General features: G+C 40.4%; 1 protein-coding gene across 5 annotated transcripts in view; it reads right to left on the reverse strand.

The window, feature by feature from the left end:
* The window catches only part of LOC127535658 (zinc finger protein 239-like), a 62,010-nt gene that overhangs the window by 15,707 nt on the left and 20,098 nt on the right, over window positions 1-26,205 (reverse strand). Inside the window, exon 1 of one of the 5 annotated variants that reach the window (XM_051954193.1) lies at window positions 56-384. The exons of 2 other annotated variants lie outside the window; for them this stretch is intronic. In XM_051954193.1, coding sequence (XP_051810153.1) covers window positions 56-260 — 205 coding nt within the window. In that variant the 5' untranslated portion in view covers window positions 261-384. Of the gene's footprint in view, window positions 1-55; window positions 385-3,742; window positions 4,372-25,239; window positions 25,497-26,205 lie in introns of those variants that run through there. 2 more of the 5 variants (XR_007944509.1, XR_007944510.1) reach the window with 2 other exon arrangements.

Genomic DNA, 26,205 nt, shown 5'->3' on the forward strand with positions numbered 1-26,205 from the left:
GTTTCTGTTCAAGGTCCACATTGAGTTACTACATTCACCATCAAAACACACACACCTGTGGGTTGTAAGGGGATGTGTGGTTTCCAGATGACATCCAGCAGTCTGCGCTGACGATCGATCTCCTCCTGGTACTGGACGATGGTTTTTTCAAACTCTGTGAATATTTCTCCAGCAGCAGCAGCTAGTCTGTCGCTGATCAACTCTCTCAGATACTCAACTGAACACATCGTTACTTTCTCGCTCTGATATTTCTCATTCATACTATAATACAGCCGTTTTAGAGCTCAGTCCACACAGCAGTGAAGCTAACTCTGCTCATGCTTCTTTGTTTACATCCGCCGGGTGTCACACTGTGAAGTTCCGGCAGAAACACTGACTTACTTTCTTCTTCCTCATTGAATTAGGCGGACTAGACGCATCACTGGCGTATTGCTGCCACCTACTGTGGTTATGAGAAAGTACAGAAGTTTCTTCATACACACGTGGACAAAATTGTTGGTACCCCTCAGTTAAAGAAGGAAAAACCCACAATTCTCCCTGAAATCACTTGAAACTCACAAAAGTAACAATAAATAAAAATGTATTGAAAATTAAATAATCAAAATCAGCCATCACTTTTGAATTGTTGATTAACATAATTATTTAAAAAACAAACTAATGAAATAGGGCTGGACAAAAATGATGGTACCCATAACTTAATATTTTGTTGCACAACCTTTTGAGGCAATCACTGCAATTAAACGATTTCTGTATTTGTCAATGAGCGTTCTGCAGCTGTCAACAGGTATTTTGGCCCACTCCTCATGAGCAAACAGCTCCAGTTGTCTCAGGTTTGATGGGTGTCTTCTCCAAATGGCATGTTTCAGCTCCTTCCACATATGTTCAATGGGATTCAGATCTGGGCTCATAGAAGGCCACTTTAGAATAGTCCAACGCTTTTCTCTCAGCCATTCTTGGGTGTTTTTGGCTGTGTGTTTTGGATCGTTGTCCTGTTGGAAGACCCATGACCTGCGACTGAGACCAAGCTTTCTGACACAAGGCAGCACATTTCTCTCCAGAATGCCTTGATAGTCTTCAGATTTCATCGTACCTTGCACACTTTCAAGACACCCTGTGCCAGATGCAGCAAAGCAGCCCCAAAACATTACTGAGCCTCCTCCATGTTTCACCGTAGGGACAGTGTTCTTTTCTTCGTATGCTTGGTTTTTGAGTCTATGAACATAGAGTTGATGTGCCTTACCAAAAAGCTCCAGTTTGGTCTCATCTGTCCAAAGGACATTCTCCCAGAAGCTTTGTGGCTTGTCAACATGCATTTTTGCAAATTCCAGTCTGGCTTTTTTATGACTTTTTTTCAGCAGTGGTGTCCTCCTTGGTCGTCTCCCATGAAGTCCACTTTGGCTCAAACAATGACGAATGGTGCGATCTGACACTGATGTACCTTGGCCTTGGAGTTCACCTTTAATTTCTTTGGAGGTTGCTCTGGGCTCTTTGGATACAATTCCAACGATCCGTCTCTTCAATTTGTCATCAATTTTCCTCTTGCGGCCACGTCCAGGGAGGTTGGCTACTGTCCCGTGGGTCTTGAACTTCTGAATAATATGAGCCACTGTTGTCACAGGAACTTCAAGCTGTTTAGAGATGGTCTTATAGCCTTTACCTTTAAGATGTTTGTCTATCATTTTTTTCGGATGTCCTGGGACAATTCTCTCCTTCGCTTTCTGTTGTCCATGTTCAGTGTGGTACACACCTTTTCACCAAACAGCAGGGTGACTACTTGTCTCCTTTAAATAGACAGACTGACTGATTATGAGTTTGGAAACACCTGTGATGTCAATTAAATGACACACCTGAGTTAATCATGTCACTCTGGTCAAATAGTTTTCAATCTTTTATAGAGGTACCATCATTTTTGTCCAGGCCTGTTTCATTAGTTTGTTTTTTTAAATAATTATGTTAATCAACAATTCAAAAGTAATGGCTGTTTATGATTATTTAATTTTCAATAAATTTTTATTTATTGTTACTTTTGTGAGTTTCAAGTGATTTCAGTGAGAATTGTGGGTTTTTCCTTCTTTAACTGAGGGGTACCAACAATTTTGTCCACGTGTGTATTTGTCCACTCCTCCATGTTAAGTAGAAAGCAAAGATTAAAAACAGTTCGTCCAGCTGCTCCTTGTCTCTAAGGTTTCTTCTGTTGGCATGAGTAGAGCTTACACTTCAGAAGAACATTTCTCACAGTTTCTAGTTCACCACACTCACAGTTCCTGTCTCTGTGCTTCCCAATCAAAGCCAGTCCACTTTTCAGACTGCAGTGTCTGAGTCTTAGCCAGGTTAGAACAATTGAGCCTCTTCTAGCACCACTGGAGTGCCTTCTTACTTTTCCATTTTACCTTGAATAGCAAAATCAGTCCCCCTCTTCTTTGTCTCCTGAACCCTCTGCCATATTTCTTTGACTAGTTTGTTAATAACAGTCATAATCTGACTCTCTGTGTGCTAAATCAAATTCTATTCTTTCCTCCTTGGTTGCTCTTTGTGCCAAGCTATCTGCTTCCTCATTGCCCTCCACACCATATGTGCTGGAACCCAAATAAAACCACCTCACACCCTGCTCTGTGGATTTGAAACAGTGCTTGAAATATTTCAAAGAGAAAATTGGGTCTGGATTTGGAGTTTGCTTCTTTATAGATGTCAACACAGCTGATGAATCGCTACATAAGACTGACTTGACCAGTTTGTTGTCCATCACCCATCAAAGGGCCAAAATGATCCCTGATATCTCTGCAGTGAATGCCGTCATCTGGAACTCTAAAGCCTTTTCTGATCTTGAAAACTGGAAAGAATAAACCAACAGTGACTTCACCATTATCAGTGTTGTTAGATCGGCCTGAGTAAGTTTGTATATGAGAACCCCATTCTTCTTCAGTATGGGCCTTGATGATGTTATTCATGAATTCTGACTCCTTCTGAATTTAGATTCCATTTATATACTTAATGTGATCACAATACTTAGTACTGTTTATAACGTATCATAATGGAGACACCCAAACTGTTCATGAAGCACTTTTACTGCTTATTTTGCGCTTACAGTTACGTACTCAACTGCATTTGTCTTTATACTTGGACTCTGTGTAATGACAATAAAGTTGGTGTAGGAACCAAATTGAGCTTCATGTTGATTTCATATATTCCCTTTTGTTTTTAGTATGTGGATGTGAATAGAAGAGAGAGTGCATGTGTGTCTATGGGAGAATGAATGGCTATGGGAAAGTGCAGAAAAATCAAGAAAGACAAATTCCCTTTGAGGAATACAAAGAGTTTAACTCCACCTGGCTGAGGAAGTTGAAAATGGAGCCCAAAGAGGAAGGTTTAAGAACCAGCTGCCACAGCATCTGGTGTTGCTGAGGAAGGCAAACAGTTTATTGACCATGTGGCTGCATCAAGGAACTCAGCCTTCTTCAAAACTCTTCAGTGTAAGTCTTTTTTTATTCTGTATCAATTCATCTGTAATTCGTTAACAATAAATGCAAAAATGGTCATTGGGATGACTGGATCCACTTCTACTCCTCATATTTCATCTGCAGATGTCTTCACTAAATCCAACTCAGCCATCAGTGGTCGTCAAGCAGCAGACTAAAAGTGTTTGCTTAAATTACTGTAACGGTTGGATTGAAGCTCGTCTCATGGAGGATCCTTGATTTGCTGGGTTTCTGTGTATAATATTGTCGGCTCTTAGTCTAAACCATGAAGTTGGTCACTTTAGTTTATTTTATATATTTCAATCAGTCAATCAAACCTTTATTGTCATTGCACATTTTCATATACAATGACATTTCATTTCATATTTATAACATATTATAGCAGCTTTAATTTAATATTTGAATAAGTCAGACATTTGTACATATTTAATAATACTGTGGACTCATTATTTAAAATTGTTAGGTCAGTTCTTAACATACTTATTTCTCCATTGGAAAATATTTTGACTCATTTGCTGTTGTTTTAAATGTGCTGTATGATGACACAATGAGATCCTACTAACAAATCACACAGATGTAAATGGTTGTATTTATATAGCGCTTTTATCACAAGCGCTTCACATGATGATATGTCACATTTACCCATTCACACGCTGATGGTGGGAGCTGCCATGCAAGGTGCTAACCACAAACCCATCAGGAGCAATTAGGGGTTTGGTGTCTTGCTCAGGGACACCTTGACATGAGCAATGGGCCGAGGATCGAACCGGCAACCTTCCAGTTACAAGACGGCCACTCTACCCACTGATCCATGCCACCCCCATGTGGTGACAATAGAAGAAATAAATAGCATAAGGCCTTTATCTAACCAGCAGAAACTGCAGCACAGCTTCACCTGTTTTTAACATTTCTGGTTTTGACATTTGCAGGAGTGTATCAGCTACTACTAGTAAAACCACTTGTGTGTTGGTTAAAAACATAATAATGTTGGTTATGTCTTGCTGGGGCTCTTCAATGTTACATTCATTATAACAACTTGTAAATGTTCATCTGTTTGAAAACATTCAAAACATTTCATGAAGCAGTCATGGAGCTGTAGACGTTTTATTACAACTTTATTTCATGTCCAGATCTCCTCTGCTGCAGTGACACACTCTGTTGTGTCCTACTGTCACAATGTCTCTGTATCTCGTTGCCTCCTTTTACTTGAAAGATGGCAGAGCTCAAGCTGAGTGGATTCCAGCAGTATGTTCACACCTGAACAGCCATGTTCTCTCAGCAGGATGTGAAAATGTTCCAAACAGCTTCACAATATCTCCAATCACTGCTCTGCTGATGAAGGATGTCATGATAGCAGAAATGAAGCAGTCTGTACCAATACCATATCCATCCAGACATTCAGTTTGGTTCTTCTGCCTGCTCCACCACCACCACAGTCCAGACTCCATCTGGTCTGATCATCAAGGATTGCTTACATACTTCCTCACAATTGTTGTTGAAGCACAGACTAAAGGTACTTTAAAACTAAAACATCTACCAATTCTTCCATGTTGTTTCAAGCTTAGTTCTGACATTATGTTTCCACAGATGTTTCAGGATCACGACTTCTCAGCTGTGTGGATCTCATGTGGCTTTTAATCGATGACTACGGTTGAAGCTTTTTCCACAGGTTTCACAAAATATGGCTTCTCACCTGTGTGATCTCATGTGGCAGTCAAAGAGGTCCGTTGAATGAAGCTTTTTCCACAGGTTCCACAAGAATATGGCTTCTCCTGTGTGAACTCCATGTGCCTATTATGTCTGTTGAACTAAACTTTTTCCACAGTGTTACAAAATATGGCTTCTCACCTGTGACATCTCATGTGGACAGTCAAAGGCCGTTGACTGAAGCTTTTTCCACAGGTTCCACAAGAAACGGCTTCTCACCTGTGTGACATCTTGTGGTCAGTCAAATGGCCGTTGACTGAAGCTTTTTCCACATGTCCACAAGAATATGGCTTCTCACCTGTGTGACATCTCATGTGGTAAGTCAAATGGGTCCGTTGACTGAAGCTTTTTCCACAGGTCCACAAGAATAGGCTTTCACCTGTGAACTCATGTGGTTCATGTGTTGATGAATGAAGCTTTTTCCACAGTGTTACAAAAATACGGTTCTCACCTGTGTGACTCTCATGTGGTCAGTCAAATGGTCCTCGACTGAAGCTTTTCCACAGGTTTCACAAGAATACGGCTTCTCACCTGTGTGGGTTCTGCATGTATGAATAAATTGATTATCCTAAAAGCTTTTCCACAGACATCACATGGTAGAGATTTTCTTGCCTTGTCATTATCACACTGTCTCTCTGACGTTGGAGCATTGTCTACATCATTACTGTGACTGCTGTTACTCTGATGTCTTGGTTTCTGCTCGATACATCCAGTTGATCCTGAGTCTACATCCTTGCTCCTTCCTGATCTGGGCTCTCAGCTACACAAGAGATGTGAAACAGGAGCTGATCACTGTTTGGTTTTGGTTCACTGTGGTCACTTTCCTCATCAGCAGGAGTCACCTCAAAGGTATCAGTCTCCTGTTTCAATCCAATTAACTCTTCCTCCTGACTGGAGCAGAGTTCATCCTGTTCCACTTTAATTTGTGGTAACCCTGGGTTTATTGGTCCAGACTGGTGCACATTCTTCCTGTTCCATTTTAATTTGAGAAATCTCTGGGTTTGATTGGTCCAGATTGGTGCACAATTCTTCCTGTTCCATTTTAATTTGAGAAATCTCTGGGTTTGATTGGTCCAACTGGTGCAGAGTTCCTCCTGCTGATCTTTAATCCGTAGAGGCTCTGGGTCCTCATGGTCCACCATGGACTTTCTCTCCTGGTCATGGGGCTGATGGTCAACACAGTCTTCTCATTCTCACAGACATAACTGTGGGAGCTCTGGAGGGACAAAGAGACAAAAGTTAATGGTTACTACTGTGATGATGAGAGAACACACATCTGTCACTTTGTCCAGGACTGGCTGTCTCCAACAAAATCAGCTCAGGAGTCGAATGTTTGATGCAAAAAGAATATGATGGTTTATAATAGAAGTCTAGGAGCCATGACACAGCAGCAGGAATGATACAAGCATCTCCAAATGACTGAACATTTCTATGAACACGTTGTTCCACAGTGGATACAGGATCACAAAGATTCTAATGGTAAACACCACTGGGTACTTTTCTACACACCACACAGACAGGTTTGATGGGGATCCAGTAAAATCTGTCTGAATAAAGCTGCTGTCCTCTTCAGCTTCAAACCTGTCAGGACATTGGATTTTAATGTTATTCTTATTTTACTGCTGGTTACTGTACTGTTGATTTGACTCATCAGTGAAACCCAACATGTTAAAGTGGAATGCAGTTGAACACATTACTTCTACTCTCTAACTCTGTACGTGCGCTTTCTTTAGATCATGAATGATCTCTATACATGGAATTATGTCTCTGGACTGAAATGAGGAATGACTGAGTCCTCTGTCAGAGTTTTATTATTAAACTGTTTGAAACACAATGCAGTTGCTGTCAGTGTGGAGTAGTTCAGATAAACACTTCCAGCACCTCTGAACAGGAAACTTTGGTTCTTGCTTCCAGGGTCAATAACACAACGATCACGATTTTAAAACTCCACAAACGTCAACTAACAGACACCATTAGGGCTGCACGATATATCAAAAAATATTGTTTTTGCAATAATGGTAAATGATATCCATATCGCAAAGTTGCATGATAATTTTATGATTATTTAGATGTATAAATCATGCTTTTTGCATGCATAGACGTTTACTTGTGACCAATTGAGTGCGACCTTAAACCCCCTCCCCCCCCCGAATAGCACTTTTGCTACCAGCGCCACAATACAACATGGCAGGACATGAGAAAGACGACTGTAACGAACAACTTGTGCCTAAAAAACAGCGCACCTCCAAGATTCGGAGTACTACGGCTTTAGGAGACAGGACGAGTCACAGACGGCTTATTCCATCCCAAAACACCAAATATTCAGGAAGGTGGTTGCAGCACCATCTTCAATTTTACTGTGTGTGCTGGTGGAGGGAAATCATGATTTTAAAAAATCTTTACATGCAAACTTACAGGCTTATACTCCCAATAATTTTTGAGTTATGGCATTTTCAAATTTTAATAATTCAGGCCAAAATGCCCTCCCACAATCCTCGCCTGGAATTTTTAGGTTTTAAAATGCTTATATCTCCGCTTCTGGGTATCACGGTGACTATAAATTTTTTCTCCAAGCTCTCTACATGTTGGTGATGTCCTAGAAACAACACACACACTCAGGAGAAGTCTCTACAGAGCAGGGGGGCTTGCCCAAAATGTATAAATTATTTGTAAAAAACCACTGGCGAGTAGGGTTAAGGGTGTTAAAAATACCAGAAATCTTACAGATTAATGTCTTAGCACCATTTAGTATTGCTGTAGACCAGACTGGCTTATAACGTATACAGGGGGAGCCCTCTAGGCTCATTATTTAGCGAGATATGGACTGCTGAACATTGCCCCCCATGAAAAGTGCCTAATTTTCAAGGACCCTGAAGTCATTGTAGCACAGGTGGTAGAGATCTGCAAATTTGCACAGAAACTCATCTGTCCTCTTACTGTAGCCATGCAAAGTCCCAACTTCTAGCCATCACTGCATCATGCTCAATTTTACCCTCAAACTAGGCCATTACTGGTAGTCACGAATCTGAGCATTACCTGTTATGAATATATAGTGTGCAGGGTTCTCGCCAGCGCATTTCAGCATAACGGCCCGTTACGCTGTCGTAACAGGCCGTTATGCTGTCAGTTTAAAAGATTACGCTGCGATTAGGGCCGCTACGCTGTTATTTTGACAGATCAGGGTTAGATCTGCAAATTTGCACAGAAACTCATCTGTCCTCTTACTATAGCCATGCAAAGTCCCAACTTCTAGCCATCACTGCATCATGCTCAATTTCACCCTCAAACTAGGCCATTACTGGCCTATTCCTTATGATAATATCTTTAATTCATCCTGTGTTCTATAAAAAGTTGGGTTAGGGTTATAGTTTTTGCAATAATGGTAAATGTGATATCCAAATCGCAAAGTTGCGCGATAATTTTATGATTATTTAGATGTATAAATCATGCTTTTTGCATGCATAGATGTTTTCTTGTGACCAATTGAGCATGACCTTAAACCCCCTCCCCCACCCCGAATAACACTTTTGCTACCAGCACCACACACAACATGGCAGGACACGAGAAAGACGACTGTAACAAACAACTTGTGCCTAAAAACAGCGCACCTCCAAATGTGGGAGTACTATGGCTTTAGGAGACAGGACGAGTCACAGACGCAAGAGGGTCATTCCATATCATTTCAACCAGTGGTCCCACCTGCCCTCTCAGATTTTGCTAAGTTTTTACATACATTTAGTACATTATATATGATAGGAAAATCCAAAAATTTCATGCTTTATTGTCATTAGTTTCAAAGTTATGGCCATTTGAAGTAGATGGGGCACCCTAAAATTGTGGCCAAAATTAAGACTTGAAATTTTCGACCATTTTCAGACTTTCTATAACTTCTGAACCACAAAAGATAGAGGAACTGGAAATTTTCAGAATCATTTCACAGTGACCCTATAGTCCTCAGAAATGTTGAAAAACATTTCTTTATATTTATAATTGCATGTTACAGAAATGACAAAGTGCGATTTATCCATCCCGAACTTTAAAACTGCTACATTGGCCACCCATTACACAAACTACATCATATCCATTAGAAATTTATGTGGTATTATTTGGCTATCTAAGTGTAACCCATAGAAATTAGCGTCTTATTCAAAGTGAATAATTTTATTGATAAATTAAATAAAGTGTCCATTCCCGAATAGGTCCGTGAAACACACCTTTCCAGTGACGTACGCACACACGCACAAGCAAGCCTGATTCGGCCCAATCATGACCTTGTACCTTCCCTATACAAGCTACTGCTACGCTGCTTACTACAGACTCGGGAGGAAGGCAACACGAACGGCTGCAACAGGTTTGTCTCGCTAACTTCGCTAAGCGTGCTTATTTTAAATCCTGTGTGTTTTTAATCGAATGTACAACTTATAGAGGTCGGACACCATCGCGGATAGGACGCTGGGTACTTGCTGGGTGACGTTTATTGTGGAAATTGGTGAGTCTGTTGTCCTGCTATCAGTCATGCATTTAGCATTTAGCCGCACTCATTTACCTTAGTGCAGATCTGTGATGCTAATGCTAGTAGGCTTTGGGTTGTTTATAAGCCGCATCGGCAATGCTTTTACTGATCCTTTTTGGTTCAACATTGTAACCTAAAGCAACTTTAAGCACTTTAAACTACAGTAAATGGAATTGATTTATTTATGATGTTTTTTGAGTGTCTTGAACTGTTATTGAATGTGTATGTACTGAATGAGAAATACTAGCTAGTGTTAACAGAATTGGTGAACTTAAGAATTAATAGTCGCCCCTGTTTTCTAAATAGGCCAGGTGTGCCTGGTTGCACAGACCCATACGAGGCGAGCTGACCCAAAAGGAGCCTAACCAAGTTACCATCTCAACTCAGTCCTGCGGTCTGGTAGGGCTGTTGCAGCCATCCTCCCCTGTTCTCTCGGTCCCCCGCTGTCCGCATATGAACTGCTTTGCGCTATGGACTCTCTTCATATCCCAACCTGTGTGGTTTCTATGGACGACGATACAAAACTCTCTTAACTTTATTGCGGACAGTAAATATTTCCACCAACAAGTGGAAAATTGTGGAGGAGAAAAGGAGAGTATTATACTCTGGTTGGTTGATTGTGTTCTATTGTGCTTTGACCAATGTTATGTGAACTGTGACAAAAAAGGAAAAATACTTTTTTTTGTGTGAATATTCTTAATCTCTGCAGATTGTAAATATGTACTATTTTAACTCACTGGTAAATAATAATACACAAGCTACTTTAAAATCTATTCAATTGTCTGTTTTATTATACTGATGCACGCACCTCCCTAGAGATGAACTTTTACATCTTCTGAACTAGTCCATATTCATAACTTTAGCAACAACTCGTACTTGCTACATAAGGATTGGATCTGTATAAAATGAAAGTGCTATGGTATGTAATGCATGAAATATGAACAGCTAAAAATCAAAAAATATCTGTCCGACCTTTCGGATTCATTAATTAAAATACATTAACATAGAAGGTTTATCGAAGCAAGTTTGTGCTTGGTGTCAAAATTTAGGGAAATTCCTGTAAATTCACATGATGCCTTTTATTTTGGATACCCACCTATCCCAGATAGATATTTTTGATTTTTTAGTTGTTCATATTTCATGCATAGATGTTTACTTGTACCAATTGAGCGTGACCTTAACCCCCCCTCCCCCCACCCCCGAATAGCACTTTTGCTACCAGCGCCACAACACAACATGGCAGGACACGAGAAAGACGACTGTAACGAACAACTTGTGGCCTAAAAAAAACAGCGCACCTCCAAGATTTGGGAGTACTACGGCTTTAGGAGACAGGACGAGTCACAGACGCAAGAACTTGCAAGTCATGTCGAAAAATTGTGGCTATTTTGCGAGGAAACACGACAAATCTGCACAGCCACCTCAAACACAACCACAAGGAACTGTATGCCGTTTTCTTACAATCTAAAACACCATGAGCTGCTCCCATGAAGGCAGAAAAGGCAAGCACACAGACAACAATTGGTGAAAGTTTTCTGCTTTCACCATATGAAAAAACTTCCAAGCGCCACCAAGGTTTAACTGTGGCCATTACACGTTATATCATGAAATGCACGCTCTCCACTAATGTCGTGTGCAAAGAAGGTTTTTTTGGATATGCTGAAAGAATTCGACCGCAGATACCAAGTGCCATCACAGAACTTTTACCAAGTCGCCATTCCACAGATGTATGAGGCATGCTTGCTGCCTGTAAAAGTGGAGCTTAATAATGTGGATTTCTTTGCAAGCACCACAGATTTATGGTCCAGTCGTACTACTGACTACTGAGCCCTACATCAGTTTTACTGTTCACTTTCTCACAAATGACTTTGATCTGAAAACACTCTGCTTAGAAGTCTCCTACTTTCTGGACTCCACATCGGTAAAAACACAGCTGCTGCCCTGTGGGATGTGTTGACGAACTGGGGGTTGCAAGAAGAGAAACAAGTGGCTATCACATTGGACAACGACACTAATATCCAATATCGCAATATTTATCGATATCACAGTTCTTGACACCCATATTGCATATTGCACATATTGCCAATATCTTGCAGCCCTCGACACATGTTATGAGCCCATCCTCTCTTCCTCACAATGTGTCTTAGTTCACCGTTAACTATTCACCTGAAAACTTCATGATGTTCTACATGTGTAGCGGAGTTAATGATTCCACTTGCCATCTCATATTACATATTTGGTTCCGGGCCGGCTCTCCTATACGCGAATTAAGCGGCTGCTTAGGGCCCCGCCGCCACCTTAGGGCCCCCAAATTGACTGTGTCTGATGACTGACCCACAGACTGCCATCTAACATTACTTGCTTCGGACTAATCTGGCAACCACCCAACACGCGTGTAAGTTCAGTTGTCGCTGATTGGGCGGCAGCCGCAGCCTCAGACGTGTCAAAATATTTGGTTGGTTGATCAAAAACTGGCATCAAGGAGGATGTTTAGAAGAAGAAAGAAAAAAACAGGATGGAAGCGCGTTTATCCTTCAGGTGCGGAAAAAAGGAAAAAGAAGGAGGAGGACGAACAAAAGAAGAGATACGCAAAGGTAATTTTTGAAAAATATCAGTTGATTGTTTTTGTGGATACTATGGATCGTGAGTCTCATTTTAAATGCACTTGTTGTCCTTGATATATTCAGCTCAGCTGACGGTAACCCGCGGGCCGTTTTGATATTTACATAAGCATTTTTCGAAATAGAACGACACTGCCAACTCGATGATAGAAACATTATACACCGATGGAAAGCTTAAATTCTCACGAATCCGCCGGTATAAACCATTTTCAGATGTGATTACCACAGCGGGTAATATAAACACATTTGTCCAACAAACAACCAATATCCATCCTTCTGTTCTCTATACACGGCTTCAACGTACACAGCGCGACTCACATTTGCGGGTTCATTATTACACACTGATGAAAAGAGAAAGAGAGCAGAAAAAACAAAAAGAAAGCAAAGATTTTAGTGTTCTAGAGAACTTGGTTTTTTATGAATGTTATAAAATCAAAATATTTTTAATTGTCCTTTTTGGAAAAGATCTTCCATGTATAATAATATAAACATGTCATGTGCCTTTTCAAATATGAAAAATATGTTTTCTGGCATGCCAATCTGTACTTTTATACTCTGTTTACAATCATTTGTAATAAAAAGTAAGCTAAGCAACCTTACAGGTAATTTCTGTTAAAAGATGAAGGAAACTAAAAAAAACATCTAAATGAACTTCCAACATCAACATAGTCAGTAATGATCAAAGAACTTGATTACATTACTTGAGTAAAAGTAAATTGGGTCAAAATTTACCCCAATAAATGTGAATAAATAAATTCAGTGAAGTGAAAGTAAAGAAGCATTTGCTGTAAAGTAAAAACTTAAAACTGCTGAAATACATGCTATGAATTATAATTTTGGGGCTCAAAAATTACTACCGGTATGATTTCCTGCATGGTAACACAACTGGGTTTATTAAGAGAATTATAAACAACACTTGACATTGACTGTGGTCACAACAGGCACAAAGCACTTAAGCCTACATTTTACTGATAATATAACATTCAATTTATCACATGTAGGCCTACTTTCTCTATCAAACAAAAACACTTTCAAGTCTATTTGTATTTATTTTTAGACATACAGTTTTAAAAAATAGTTGCATTACCTTCAGTCACGCTCATTCATCACAAATTGTTTCAAACTTTATTGTTCATTGGCTGCAGTACATTTCTTAATCCACTCGTGGCACCAATTAGTCAAACCGACACTGCGTGATACATGAATGATACAATGAGGGAAAAGTGTGACACACATGATGAGGTCTCATCTACCCATCACTACTTGACATATATTCAGATTTTGCACTGAAGTCGTTCGTGGGGGGCCCCAAGGTAAATTTCGCTTAGGGCCCACTGAAGGCTTGGGCTGGCCCTGTTTGGTTCCCACGGTGACCACCGGACATGGCGTGGACGCACAATGTCCGGGCCCCTGCAGGCTTGGGGTGTGTTCCATAGATATGAAGAGTAGATATGACACGCCCATCTGAGCGAAGTGCTACGGAGACATTAAGCTAGTGGGGGCAAAGTTTCAGTGCTTTCCATTGATGTCAGTGGCACGAAAACTAAAACAAGAAGAATGCAGGCTCAGTGTGCGGCATACAGTTGAACACTACGTCACATGATCAAGACAAGGAAACTTGGAATAACTTTCCACCGGTAAGAATAGTTTTTGGCTCTTTTTTCATTATTAAATCTTGTTGAGAGCTTCCAGTCTATAAGAGCTTGCTAGTTAGCCACTAGCAAAACACTAACACGAGCTAACAACTGGACAACCAAATACCAGATGATTAATAGCAGCTGTAGTATAGTTGTACAAGCAGTAGTAGTAATACAAGGATTCATGAGAATCTAAGCTTTTCATGGGTGTAAAATGTTTCTATCGAGTTTGCAGCTTCGGTCAATTTAGCAAAATACGTTTGTACATCTCAAGACGGCCCTAATACGGACCGCTGAAGTTAAACGGGTAATAAATATTGAGACATATATACCTATAATTATAGAATAAGTTATATTCTGACATAAAGCAAATTATTAAGAAGTAAAAATTCTTCTTATAATATACATATATATATATATATATAAGCGTGAAGTTAACTCTTTATTTCTATGTCTTGTGACAGATTTCCACACAGTCAGCCAGAGCTATTAAAAAAGTGGTTTGTGAACTTGAGAAGGGAAAACTATTTTCCTTCTAAACATGCAGGGCTATGTTCCGACCACTTTGAGGATCATTGGTTTGACAGAACATGGCAGACAACAAGGCTGCGCCAGGGTCCTGTGCCAACATTAATTTGATTTTCCTCAACATCTTATGAAGCCTGTAAGTAGCTTCTAGTCAATGATATATATATTAATGTTTATTAAGTGAACAATTACATGTATTTTACATGTCAATGTTTGGTATTTATCAGAGATCCTGCTGGTATAATTATTATTTCACACTGTCATTAAGTAATTATTGCTGATAATCACTGATATATATTACACCATTTTTTCCTGATTATGTGAAAATATAATAACATTTCATTGTGCAATTGTGGTAACGGATCTTTACATTTTTATTTTCAGCCTCAGAAAAATAGGAAACCACCAACTCGCAGGGAAGCGTATCCTAGTGAGATGCCCCAGGCATATGGAGAAGATCAATGTTCCCCCCAGAAGGAAGGACCAGTCTCAACACCAATTGCATCAACACTGGATCACAACTACACACTTGAAAGCAGCCCCAGGACACTGAAAAGAAAGTTAGATCATGCTGTAGACAATCTGGAAAACACAAGAAAAAGTTGAAATTTTCCAGTCAGAAGGTACGCAGGTTAAGGAGACAAGTTCTCTCCCTTAAAACACTTGTCAAAGAAATCCGACAGTGAAAACCCATTACAGATGGAGGGGTGGAAGTGCTTGAAAAGACCTTTTCTGGAATACCTTGTGAGGTAATGAAACGGCTTCTAGTTAATAAGCGGGAAAAAACAAGTAAAAAAAGCTTTTCTCCTCTACTTCGGTCATTTGCTCTCACACTACAATTCTATTCCACCAAGACTGACAACTACAGTGCCTTGTGAAAGTATTCGGCCCCCTTGATCTTTTCAACCCTTCGCCACATTTCAGGCTTCAAACATAAAGATATAAAATTTTAATTTTTTGTCAAGAATCAACAACAAGTGGGACACAATCGTGAAGTGGAACGAAATTTATTGGATATTTTAAACTTTTTTAACAAATAAAAACCTGAAAAGTGGGGCGTGCAATATTATTCGGCTCCCTTGCATTAATACTTTGTAGCGCCACCTTTTGCTGCAATTACAGCTGCAAGTCCCTTGGGGTATGTCTCTATCAGTTTTGCACATCCAGAGACTGAAATTCTTGCCCATTCTTCCTTGCAAAACAGCTGGAGCTCAGTGAGGTTGGATGGAGAGCGTTTGTGAACAGCAGTCTTCAGCTCTGCCCACAGATTCTCCATTGGATTCAGGTCTGGACTTTGACTTGGCCATTCTAACACCTGGATACGTTTATTTGTGAACCATTCCATTGTAGATTTGGCTTTATGTTTTGGATCATTGTCCTGTTGGAAGATAAATCTCCGTCCCAGTCTCAGGTCTTTTGCAGACTCCAACAGGTTTTCTTCCAGAATGCTCCTGTATTTGGCTCCATTCATCTTCCCATCAATTTTAACCATCTTCCCTGTCCCTGCTGAAGAAAAGCAGGCCCAAACCATGAGGCTGCCACCACCATGTTTGACAGTGGGGATGGTGTGTTCAGGGTGATGAGCTGTGTTGCTTTTACGCCAAACATATCGTTTTGCATTGTGGCCAAAAAGTTGGATTTTGGTTTCATCTGACCAGAGCACCTTCTTCCACATGTTTGGTGTGTCTCCCAGGTGGCTTGTGGCAAACTTCAAACCAGACTTTTTATGGATATCTTTGAGAAATGGCTTTCTTCTTGCCACTCTTCCATAAAGGCCAGATTTGTGCAGTGTACGACTGATTGTTGTCCTATGGACAGACTCTCCCACCTCAGCTGTAGATCTCTGCAGTTCATCCAGAGTGATCATGGGCCTCTTGGCTGCATCTCTGATCAGTCTTCTCCTTGTTCGAGGTGATAGTTTAGAGGGACGGCCGGGTCTTGGTAGATTTGCAGTGGTCTGATACTCCTTCCATTTCAATATGATTGCTTGCACAGTGCTCCTTGAGATGTTTAAAGCTTGGGAAATCTTTTTGTATCCAAATCCGGCTTTAAACTTCTCCACAACAGTATCTCGGACCTGCCTGGTGTGTTCCTTGGTCTTCATGATGCTCTCTGCCCTTTAAACAGAACCCTGAGACTATCACAGAGCAGGTGCATTTATACGGAGACTTGATTACACACAGGTGGATTCTATTTATCATCATCAGTCATTTAGGACAACATTGGATCATTCAGAGATCCTCACTGAATTTCTGGAGTGAGTTTGCTGCACTGAAAGTAAAGGGGCTGAATAATATTGCACGCCCCACTTTTCAGTTTTTTATTTGTTAAAAAAGTATAAAATATCCAATAAATTTCATTCCACTTCACGATTGTGTCCCAATTGTTGTTGATTCTTGACAAAAAATTAAAATTTTATATCTTTATGTTTGAAGCCTGAAAAGTGGTGAAAGGTTGAAAAGTTCAAGGGGGCCGAATACTTTCACAAGGCACTGTATGTTAGGTCAACTTTCAACTTTGCATTGCCGCATCCAGCAACCATCAGAAGTTGGTACAAAGGGATCAATGGTGACCCTGGGTTCACAGATGAGGCATTCATGGCACTGAAGGCAAAAGTTGACCAGGCAAACCGAGAAAATAGAGAAGTTGTATGTGCTCTGGTTTTATTTTTATTTTTATTATCAGTTTATTTAAAAAGGGACCATGTACAATATTAAACATAAATGTTTCCATTTGATGCATTGTACCAGAGAGAGCTTTAAACTAATTTCATCTGCAGATGATAGATGAGATGGCCATAAAGAAGCACATTGAATGGGACGGAAGGAAATTTTCTGGATTTGTAGATGTTGGGACTGATATAGATGATGACACTACATCGATGGCAAGTGAGGCACTTGTTTTTATGGTTGTCTGCCTCAATGATAACTGGAAAGCTCCCTGTGCATGCTTTTTAATACAAGGAATGTCAGGAAGTGAACAGGCGAATCTCATAAGGCAGTGCCTCATGAAGCTGCACGATGTTGGAGTGCAAGCTGTTTCACTGAAATGTGATGGCCCTTCGTGTCACTTTAACATGTTTACAGATCTTGGAGCCTCATTGGATGTGACCAATATTGTTCCCTTCTTTGACCACCCATTGGATAGTACTCGCAAAGTTTATATCATGCTAGATATCTGCCACATGCTGAAGTTGATACGGAACACTATGGCATCATCAAAAATTATTAAAGATGAGCATGGTGAAGATGTGAAATGGAGCTATTTCGAAGAGCTACATAAATTACAAGATAAAGAGGATCTTCGACTTGGCAACAAACTCAAATCTTCCCTTATTATGTGCGGGGATGGGATCAGCAAGTTCTGATTCCAGCGGAAGGTTGTTGACGGGGGGGGGGGGGGTGGGGGGGGGGGGGGGGCGGCAGTGGCAGCGGCAGTGGCAGCGGCAGCGGCGGCGGCGGCGACTTCCAATCGCTGGGCCGTTTACAATCGTCATTAACAAGCTATCGTTAACGTCGTTACCATCTCGCGGGAGTATCAGCAACAATAAAGTGTTCAAACTTGAAATGAAATCGGCGGAAATCCGTGGATCCGCGGTAAATTCCCATCCCTGAAAAAAAGCGGAATTCGCAGAAAAATCACATCCCTGTATGTGGCAGAAGCAAAAGATGAAGGTGAACCTAGCAGCACAAACCCTAAGCACGAGTGTAGCAGATGCTATGGAGTTTTGTCGTGAAAATCTTGAGTTGCCCCAGTTTCAAGGCTGCCAGGCAACAGCTAGCTTCATCCGCATCTTTGATCGCTTATTCGATCTGCTTAACAGCCGAAATCCTGCAGCCAAGGGGTATAAAGGACCAATGAGAGCGAGTAACCAGAAGTTCTGGGAGCCATTCCTGGATAAGGCTGAGACCTACATATCTCAACTTAAAGATGTAAATGGTCACCTCATGACAAGCAGCCAGAAGAAAACTCCTTTCATTGGATTCCTGAGTGCTATTACAAGTATCAAGTGCCTTTTCCAACAGCTTGTGACTGGCAAAATCCACCCTTGAAGTATCTGTTGACATACAAGCTAGCCAGGATCACTTAGAGCTCTTCTTTGGTGCTGTATGGTCATCTTGCGGCTGCAACAATAACCCTAATGCGCGACAGTTCACAGCTGCATATAAACGTCTCCTCATGCGCCATGAAATAAAGGGGGCGAATGTCAACTGTGAGATGCTGGACAACACAGCCATCCTTTATGTGACGCGTGATTCCAATACGATTAATGATGCAACAAGCGACACTTTTAATGCATCCCTTGCAAAGTATGATCCAGATTTTCCATCATCACTACGTTTTGATGATGCCACTGATGTTTCAACAGCACCAGTCATCCCAGCTTTGTCTGCATACAAGGAAGCTGCTGTAGGCTACATTGCAGGATATGTTGTGAAAATGGTTAAAAGAAGGATTTTATGCCCAACTTGCACTTCTGCCCTGACATCTGACAACAGCTTTATATGTGACTTGATCGTCAAAAAAGACAGAGGTGGCCTTCTGAAGCCGTCATGTGATGATGTGACTGTTTGCATGTCAACAGAAAAGTGTTTCCAACAAATTCTGGCTGCAAACAGTGGAAAAGTGCCTCAAAGAAGAGGAATTGTGCAAGTGATTACATCTGCTGTTTAGAATGAGGTAGCTATAAATGGTGTATTTGATTCACTTTACCCTCACATGTTTGACTGCACCCCAGAAAACAATCATGTTTTCAGCCTAATTAAACGCCTCTCTAGCTGTTACTGTAAAATCCGCATGCACCACATTGCTAAATCATACACAGAGAGGATGACAGGAGAAAAAGTAAGAAAACAGTTTTAGAAACTGGTTCTCTTTAAATACCAGTAGAATGTGATATGTATAGCTAGGCCTACGTGTAACTTTATTGTATTTATTAATTTTGTTATTCAGTTATATTTGCTTGTTTCTATTGGTCTGTTATCTTTTTATCATATTATATTTTACACGTGTACATTTGCGTGTTTTACATGTATATTGAATAATATAACAGTGTTTCCCCTGGGTTGAAATGGCTGTGAGGTGGTGGGTCACTTTCAGCTGAAAGTAGTTGACCGGGGGGGGGGGTATATTATATATACTATCGGGCCGTCTCCACCGCAGCCGCGCACCCCCCCGCGAACGGTCTCGTCTGTCCGGCGGGTTTTGCGCTGCACTTTTTTTTTTTTTTGTGGCGGACCAGTGAGGCGGCAATGTCAGCAGATTTTTAATGAGGCGGTCCGCCTCGTTGGTTATATGGGAGGGGAAACACTGATATAATATTAATCTGTTCCTGTAATAATGTGAAAAACAGGTTATTTCACTTAAATAATACTGTGAGCATATTAAAACTTTAAGTTTATTGCATAACTAAAATAAAATATTTGAATTTTAAACAAATCTGTTATTATTCATTTTGCATAACCAGAAAACAGTTTCATTGTGCATATAATACTGTACAGTACTGATTACTGTAACTAAAGCAAGTGTCTGGTATTCCACTAATTCAGAGGTAGTGTATGTGGCTTGGAAAAATAGTCTAGTAATCTATAAAAAAGCGCTTCGTAAAGCCAGGACAACTTATTCATCTTTAATAGAGGAGAACAAGAACAACCCTAGGTTTCTCTTTAACACTGTAGCCAGGCTCACAAAGAGTCAGAGCTCTGTTGAACCTTGTATTCCTTTAGCTTTAACCAGTAACGACTTCATGAGCTTCTTTACACATAAAATAGTTCTGATTAGAGATCAAATTAATCTGGCCCTTCCTACAAATGTCACAGATGCTTTTGAATTGGCTGTTAGACCTGATGAATCTTTAGAATTCTTCACTCCTATATGTCTCTCTGAACTAATTTCAACAGTTTCTACATCCAAACCATCAACTTGTCTTTTAGATCCTATCCCAACTAGACTCTTCAAGGAGATTTTACCTTTAATTAATTCTTCAATGTTAGATCTGATTAATCTCTCTCTAGTAACAGGCTATGTACCACAGGCTTTTAAGGTTGCTGTCATCAAACCTTTGCTTAAAAAGCCCACTTTAGATCCAGATGTGTTAGCTAACTATAGACCGATATCCAACCTACCATTTCTCTCTAAAATTCTGGAAAGATCAGTTGCAAATCAATTATGTGAACACTTACAAAGGAATAATTTGTTTGAAGTGTTTCAGTCAGGCTTCAGAGTGCATCATAGCACAGAAACAGCTCTGGTGAAAGTTACTAATGACCTTCTCATAGCATCAGATAATGGACTAGTCTCTATACTTGTTTTGTTACATCTCAGTGCAGCGTTTGACACAATTGACCACAAAATTTTATTACAGTGTCTAGAACATTTAATTGGCATTGAAGGGACAGCACTGGACTGGTTTAACTCCTACTTATCAGATAGGTTCCAGTTTGTGCATGTCAACAATAACTCTTCTGAGCATACTAAAGTTAATCATGGAGTTCCTCAGGGTTCTGTCTTAGGACCGATACTTTTCACATTATACATGCTTCCTTTAGGCAATATTATTAGGAAGCATTGTATTAACTTCCATTGTTATGCAGATGACACACAATTGTATTTATCTATGAAGCCAGATGAAACTGATCAGTTAGCTAGACTGCAAGATTGTCTTAAGGACATTAAAACCTGGATGACTTTTAACTTCCTACTGCTAAATTCAGACAAAACTGAAGTCATTGTATTTGGCCCCAAACATCTTACAAACTCGCTTTCAAAGCAAATAGTGACTCTGGATGGCATCACGTTGGTCTCCAATACTACTGTGAGGAATCTTGGAGTTATTTTTGACCAGGACATGTCCTTTAACTCGCACATAAAGCAAGTCTGTAGGACTTCCTTTTTTCACCTGCGTAATATTGTAAAAATCAGGAACATTCTGTCTCAGAGTGATGCAGAAAAACTAGTTCATGCTTTTGTTACTTCCAGGCTTGACTATTGCAATTCCTTATTATCGGGTTGTCCAAATAGTTCTCTCAAACATCTACAGTTGATCTAAAACGCTGCTGCGAGAGTACTGACAGGAGACAGCAAAAGAGATCATATTTCCCCTGTACTTGCTTCTCTTCACTGGCTTCCTGTTAAATCCAGAATAAAATTTAAAACCCTTCTTCTGACATATAAAGCTCTTAATAACCAATCTCCATCATATCTTAAAGATCTGTTAGTACCATATTATCCTAGTAGAACTCTTCGCTCTCAAACTGCAGGCTTACTTGTTGTTCCTAGAATTTCTAAGAGTAGAATGGGAGGCAGAGCCTTCAGTTATCAGCTCCTCTCCTGTGGAACCTGCTCCCAGTTTGGGTTCGGAAGGCAGATACCCTCTCTATTTTTAAGACCAGGCTTAAAACGTTCCTTTTTGACAAGTCTTGTAGTTAGGGCTGACTGGGTGACCCAGAGGGGTTCGGCTTGTGTCTTCATTGCACAGTTGAATCCCTCTTGGTCGTCCATATGAGGAACTGCACCTGACAATTAATGGTCAAGTCATTGAACAAGTAAAGGAAGTAAAATATCTGGGTCTGATTTTAGACTCCCATTTAACATTTGAAAGTCATATTAAAAAGATAATAAGAACAGCCAAGGCAAATCTGTACACCTTTCGACACATAAGGGACTGTTTATCATTTCAAGCAGCAAATGTGTTTATGCATGCTATGATTTTTTCTCATCTCAGTTATTGTATAACCTCCTGGTCACAGGCAACGATCACAACAATTAGTCCAGTAAGAATGATCTATAATAGAGCCTTGAAAATACTGGCTAGAAAATCTGTTAGAACCCACCATTGTGAAGTTTTGCAGAGGTTGCACTTTCTTAGTATTGAAAATGTTATACACTTCTGTAATTTAAAACTAATGTATAAATGTCTGTACAATCAAGCCCCTGAGGTTCTTGGACAGTTCATTGTTCCACTTAGAGCAACAGGCTCAAGAACACGCGGAGCCTTTAATGGGAATGTGAAAGAGCCGAGGAGAGACACTGTGTTTGGAAGATCTGCCTTTTCTGTTCAGGTTGCTAAACTGTGGAACTCTCTGTCACGCGAACTGAAACAAGACCTAGATCTAGGGGCTTTTAAAAATGAACTGAAGCTGGTTTTAAAAGGGGATCAGGTCTGCAACCATTTTTAGATTGATCAAAATGTATTTGTTTTTGTATTAATGTTGTTGTTGTTGTTTTGTTTGTTTTTCTCTTTCTCTCTTCTGTAAAAGCCCTTCTCGGGACGGACTTTGCAAATTAGCTCTGGCTATAAATGTCATAGTGTTATACATGTTTATTGTATACACTGGTCCCTATTAAATAAACAATAAATAAATAAATAAATAGTCATGCTGCCTATAGGCTGCTGGGGGACTTCTCTTGACGCACTGAGCCCTTCTCTATCTACCTTTACATTTAATATGTATACCGTTATTGCAGTACATTCACTCTGTTTCCCCCTGTGCTATTTCTCCGAGTGTCCCTGGTCCCAGAGCTGGATGGACTGTTTGAATTTTACTGCTAGCTATATATGGAGTATGTTTAATGTCAGAGCCGTACATCATCAGAGTAAACTATGAGTCAGTTTTCAATGTTAGCTTATACTTTTTGTGTCACATATCCTGTCATGCATGTATCCAAATGTGTGTTGTGTTTTCCTTGCTTTCCCACCCCTCCCTCTTCTCCCATCCCTCCCCCTTGCCCTCCTCTGTCCCTCTCAACCCCCCGGCCAGCAGGCAGATGGGTCCCCCCTATATAGAGCCGGGTTCTGCTCGAGGTTTCTTCCCTGTTTAAAGGGTGTTTTCCTGCCACTGTCGCCTTTGGGCTTGCTCTGGGGGTCAGGCATATGGGTTCTGTAAAGCGTCTTGAGACAATCTGATTGTAATTGACGCTATATAAATAAAATTGAATTGAATTGAATTGAATCAAGCCAAAGCCCGGGACTCTGCACTACTGCTTATTGGGGCCCGCAATATGGCGGCTAGCCCAGCCCCACTGACCTCAAAGTTTAGCTGCCCGCTTAGTCGGATGCAACATCCAGGGTCTATTATTGACCTTATTTTGCAGCTTCGCCAGGGCGGCGCCATATTACAGCATTTTGTCCTTTGATTTCCACTTCAGACCGGAAGTGCAGTTGTCAGCAAAAGGAACAAGCGGTGCAAGCTAACCAGATAGTGATTTTATTTCATCAAGATGTCGAGGCTGCCATAATAACTGGGCCAAGAGGAGAGAGTTTTTGAAACAAACCTGTTTTGAACTAGCCTAGCCGCGCTAGACCCAGCTCTGAAGACGCAAGGGTCTAGTTACCCTCGGTAAGCCTCGAGGTTGGATGCTCCTAAAACTGGCCGACAAATCACCATGAAGTGTAGAGTCAGAAGGCGAGCGTAACTAAGTGACGACAGAAGTGCGACGATTCTGACAGAAACAACCAGAAACAGCTAGCCTAGCTGCGCTAGACAACCCACGGCAACGAATTTAATTCTCTGCCAGGGTCGACAACAAAAACGACAACAGTCGTTGAGCTCCATTAGCATCGACTCTGAATAATCTTTCTGTTAACATGTCTGTAATATACTTGAGCTTCACCCATTGACTGTATAAATAAGGTTTCACCGAACTACCGCATCCTCTGATGTCCGGCGCTCTCGGAACTACGTCAGCCTATTCGTTGAGCTGATTGGTTGTATACCTACCCAATTGATGCAGAGTGATTTGAAAGACAAACTTTTAGCCCGCCTCCCTCCCTGTCGAGCGTTCCTAGACCCTTGCGTCTTCAGAGCTGGGTCTAGCGTGGCTAGGCTAGTTTTGAACATCACGTGGAAAGATCGGAGTGTTGTGGGGCACCATATAATCTACATCGTCCGCCCAAAGATGAGGAGCACATACGGCTGTGGCTGAAAGCGCTCAACCTTAAGTGCCCACTGAAGCGCCCTTATGTATGTTCGTTTCATTTTGTGGACAGAGAGCCGACAGAGGAGCACCCTTACCCCGAGAAATGGCTCGGCTATGATGCTCCAGTAAAGAAGCCACGGCGGGCTTTGAAGAGGTTGTCAGATAGGGGGGAGTAAATATTGTTTAGCCTGACGTAAAGTTCCCATGATCCATGCTGTGATTACATTTAATGATCAGTTATGAACAATTAACTGAAACCATTTCTAAAATTACATTTTAAATGTTATTAAGATGGTGGTTTTGAACACTGTGATCAGTCTTAATGTAGCTTACATTATTTCTGGATACTTGTAAGACTTAAAGTTTGCAGCGTTGGTCAGTCTCAGTGTTTTTAATTCTTGTTAGTCTGCACTACTTGTCATTATGTGGACCTTAGCAACACTCACATGACCCGTGGATGTTCTGGTTGAAGCTTAATTCCTAATAAAAAACATTTCATTGTGTTTTTTGTAACTTAGATATGACAGTCAGCGTCAAGGATGCAGAGGAGAAGGATGAGCACATTCACATGCCTCCACGTTGTGATGTGGAACCTCAGTGGGAGGATCTGTCTGTCTCTGAACACAGCTATGCAGCAAGATCATCACTCCATCTGAAGCCCCTTTCATCTGACATCTTCACAGTATAATTGTAATAAACCTAAACATTTCTGACCTGTTTGTAAATTGTTTGTTATTAACAAATGTTATCAATGTGTTTATGTTACAAATACTTATTTTTTAAAACACTTACTGCTGTAATGACTGAGTGTGGCCTTAAGTGTAGACATCAACACAGAATTTGGTTAAAAAAGTAATGGGATTTATTTATGAAGTGAAAGATTAAGATAAAGGAGAAAGTGCATTTTTGTAGGAGGAAAAGAGTTTCTGCAGGACGCTGGCTGGATTGAAGCAGAGGTGGGTTTGGCAGACAGACAGACAGGTCTGCAGTTGTCCGATCAGTCGCTTTGAGCCAAGGTTCCTCTGAGTCCCCACATTCCAGAGCCGTTGTTCATCCGTGCAGGATGAGTTAGCCCACTGGACACAGCATCTTCAACCTGTCATCAGAAATGATTATTTGATTAGTTTATATTTGTCATATAAAAGAGGACAATTTGAACTTTAACAGCTGTCTTCTATGAAAACTATTGCATTCATTAATATTATGGGGTGTCGTCTGTAAAGCAGCTCATTCTGTCACATTTAGCTTCAAACCATGAAAAACAAGTGGTGAGATTTTTTCTGGTGACTTTTTACAACATGTTAAATATGACATTAACATTTATATTTAGCATTTATATTTATCATTTATGTCTGACATTTAATACTTACATTAAACTATTTAAGATATTTCTAAGATGAGAAATATTGCAGTAAATGTTGTAAAAGGTCACCAGAAAAAAAAAATCACAGCACTTGTTTTTACCTGGTTTGAAGCTAAATGGGACAAAATGTTGCTTTTTTTAGCATGAGCTGCTTTACAGACGGCACCCCATATAATATGAATGAATGCAAAGTAATACAATGAATCATATTCAGCGTTTCCTCTTTAGTCACTCAGTTGTCGTGCACCACAACAGCAAGAAAACTACCACTTCTACTTCTGCTATATCCATAAAACTCTGTAATAGAGCCTTAAATGCAGTCCAAACACAATGTAAGAAATAAATAGTTCATATTTTAAATATTTTGACGTTAGAACCACAACGTTAAGCACGTATTACATGCACAAAGCAACAAATATTACTGTCTGAAGCGCCACCGTTT

This window comes from Acanthochromis polyacanthus, chromosome 10 (assembly GCF_021347895.1).
Source record: "Acanthochromis polyacanthus isolate Apoly-LR-REF ecotype Palm Island chromosome 10, KAUST_Apoly_ChrSc, whole genome shotgun sequence".
NCBI classification, from domain to species: Eukaryota; Metazoa; Chordata; class Actinopteri; family Pomacentridae; genus Acanthochromis; species Acanthochromis polyacanthus.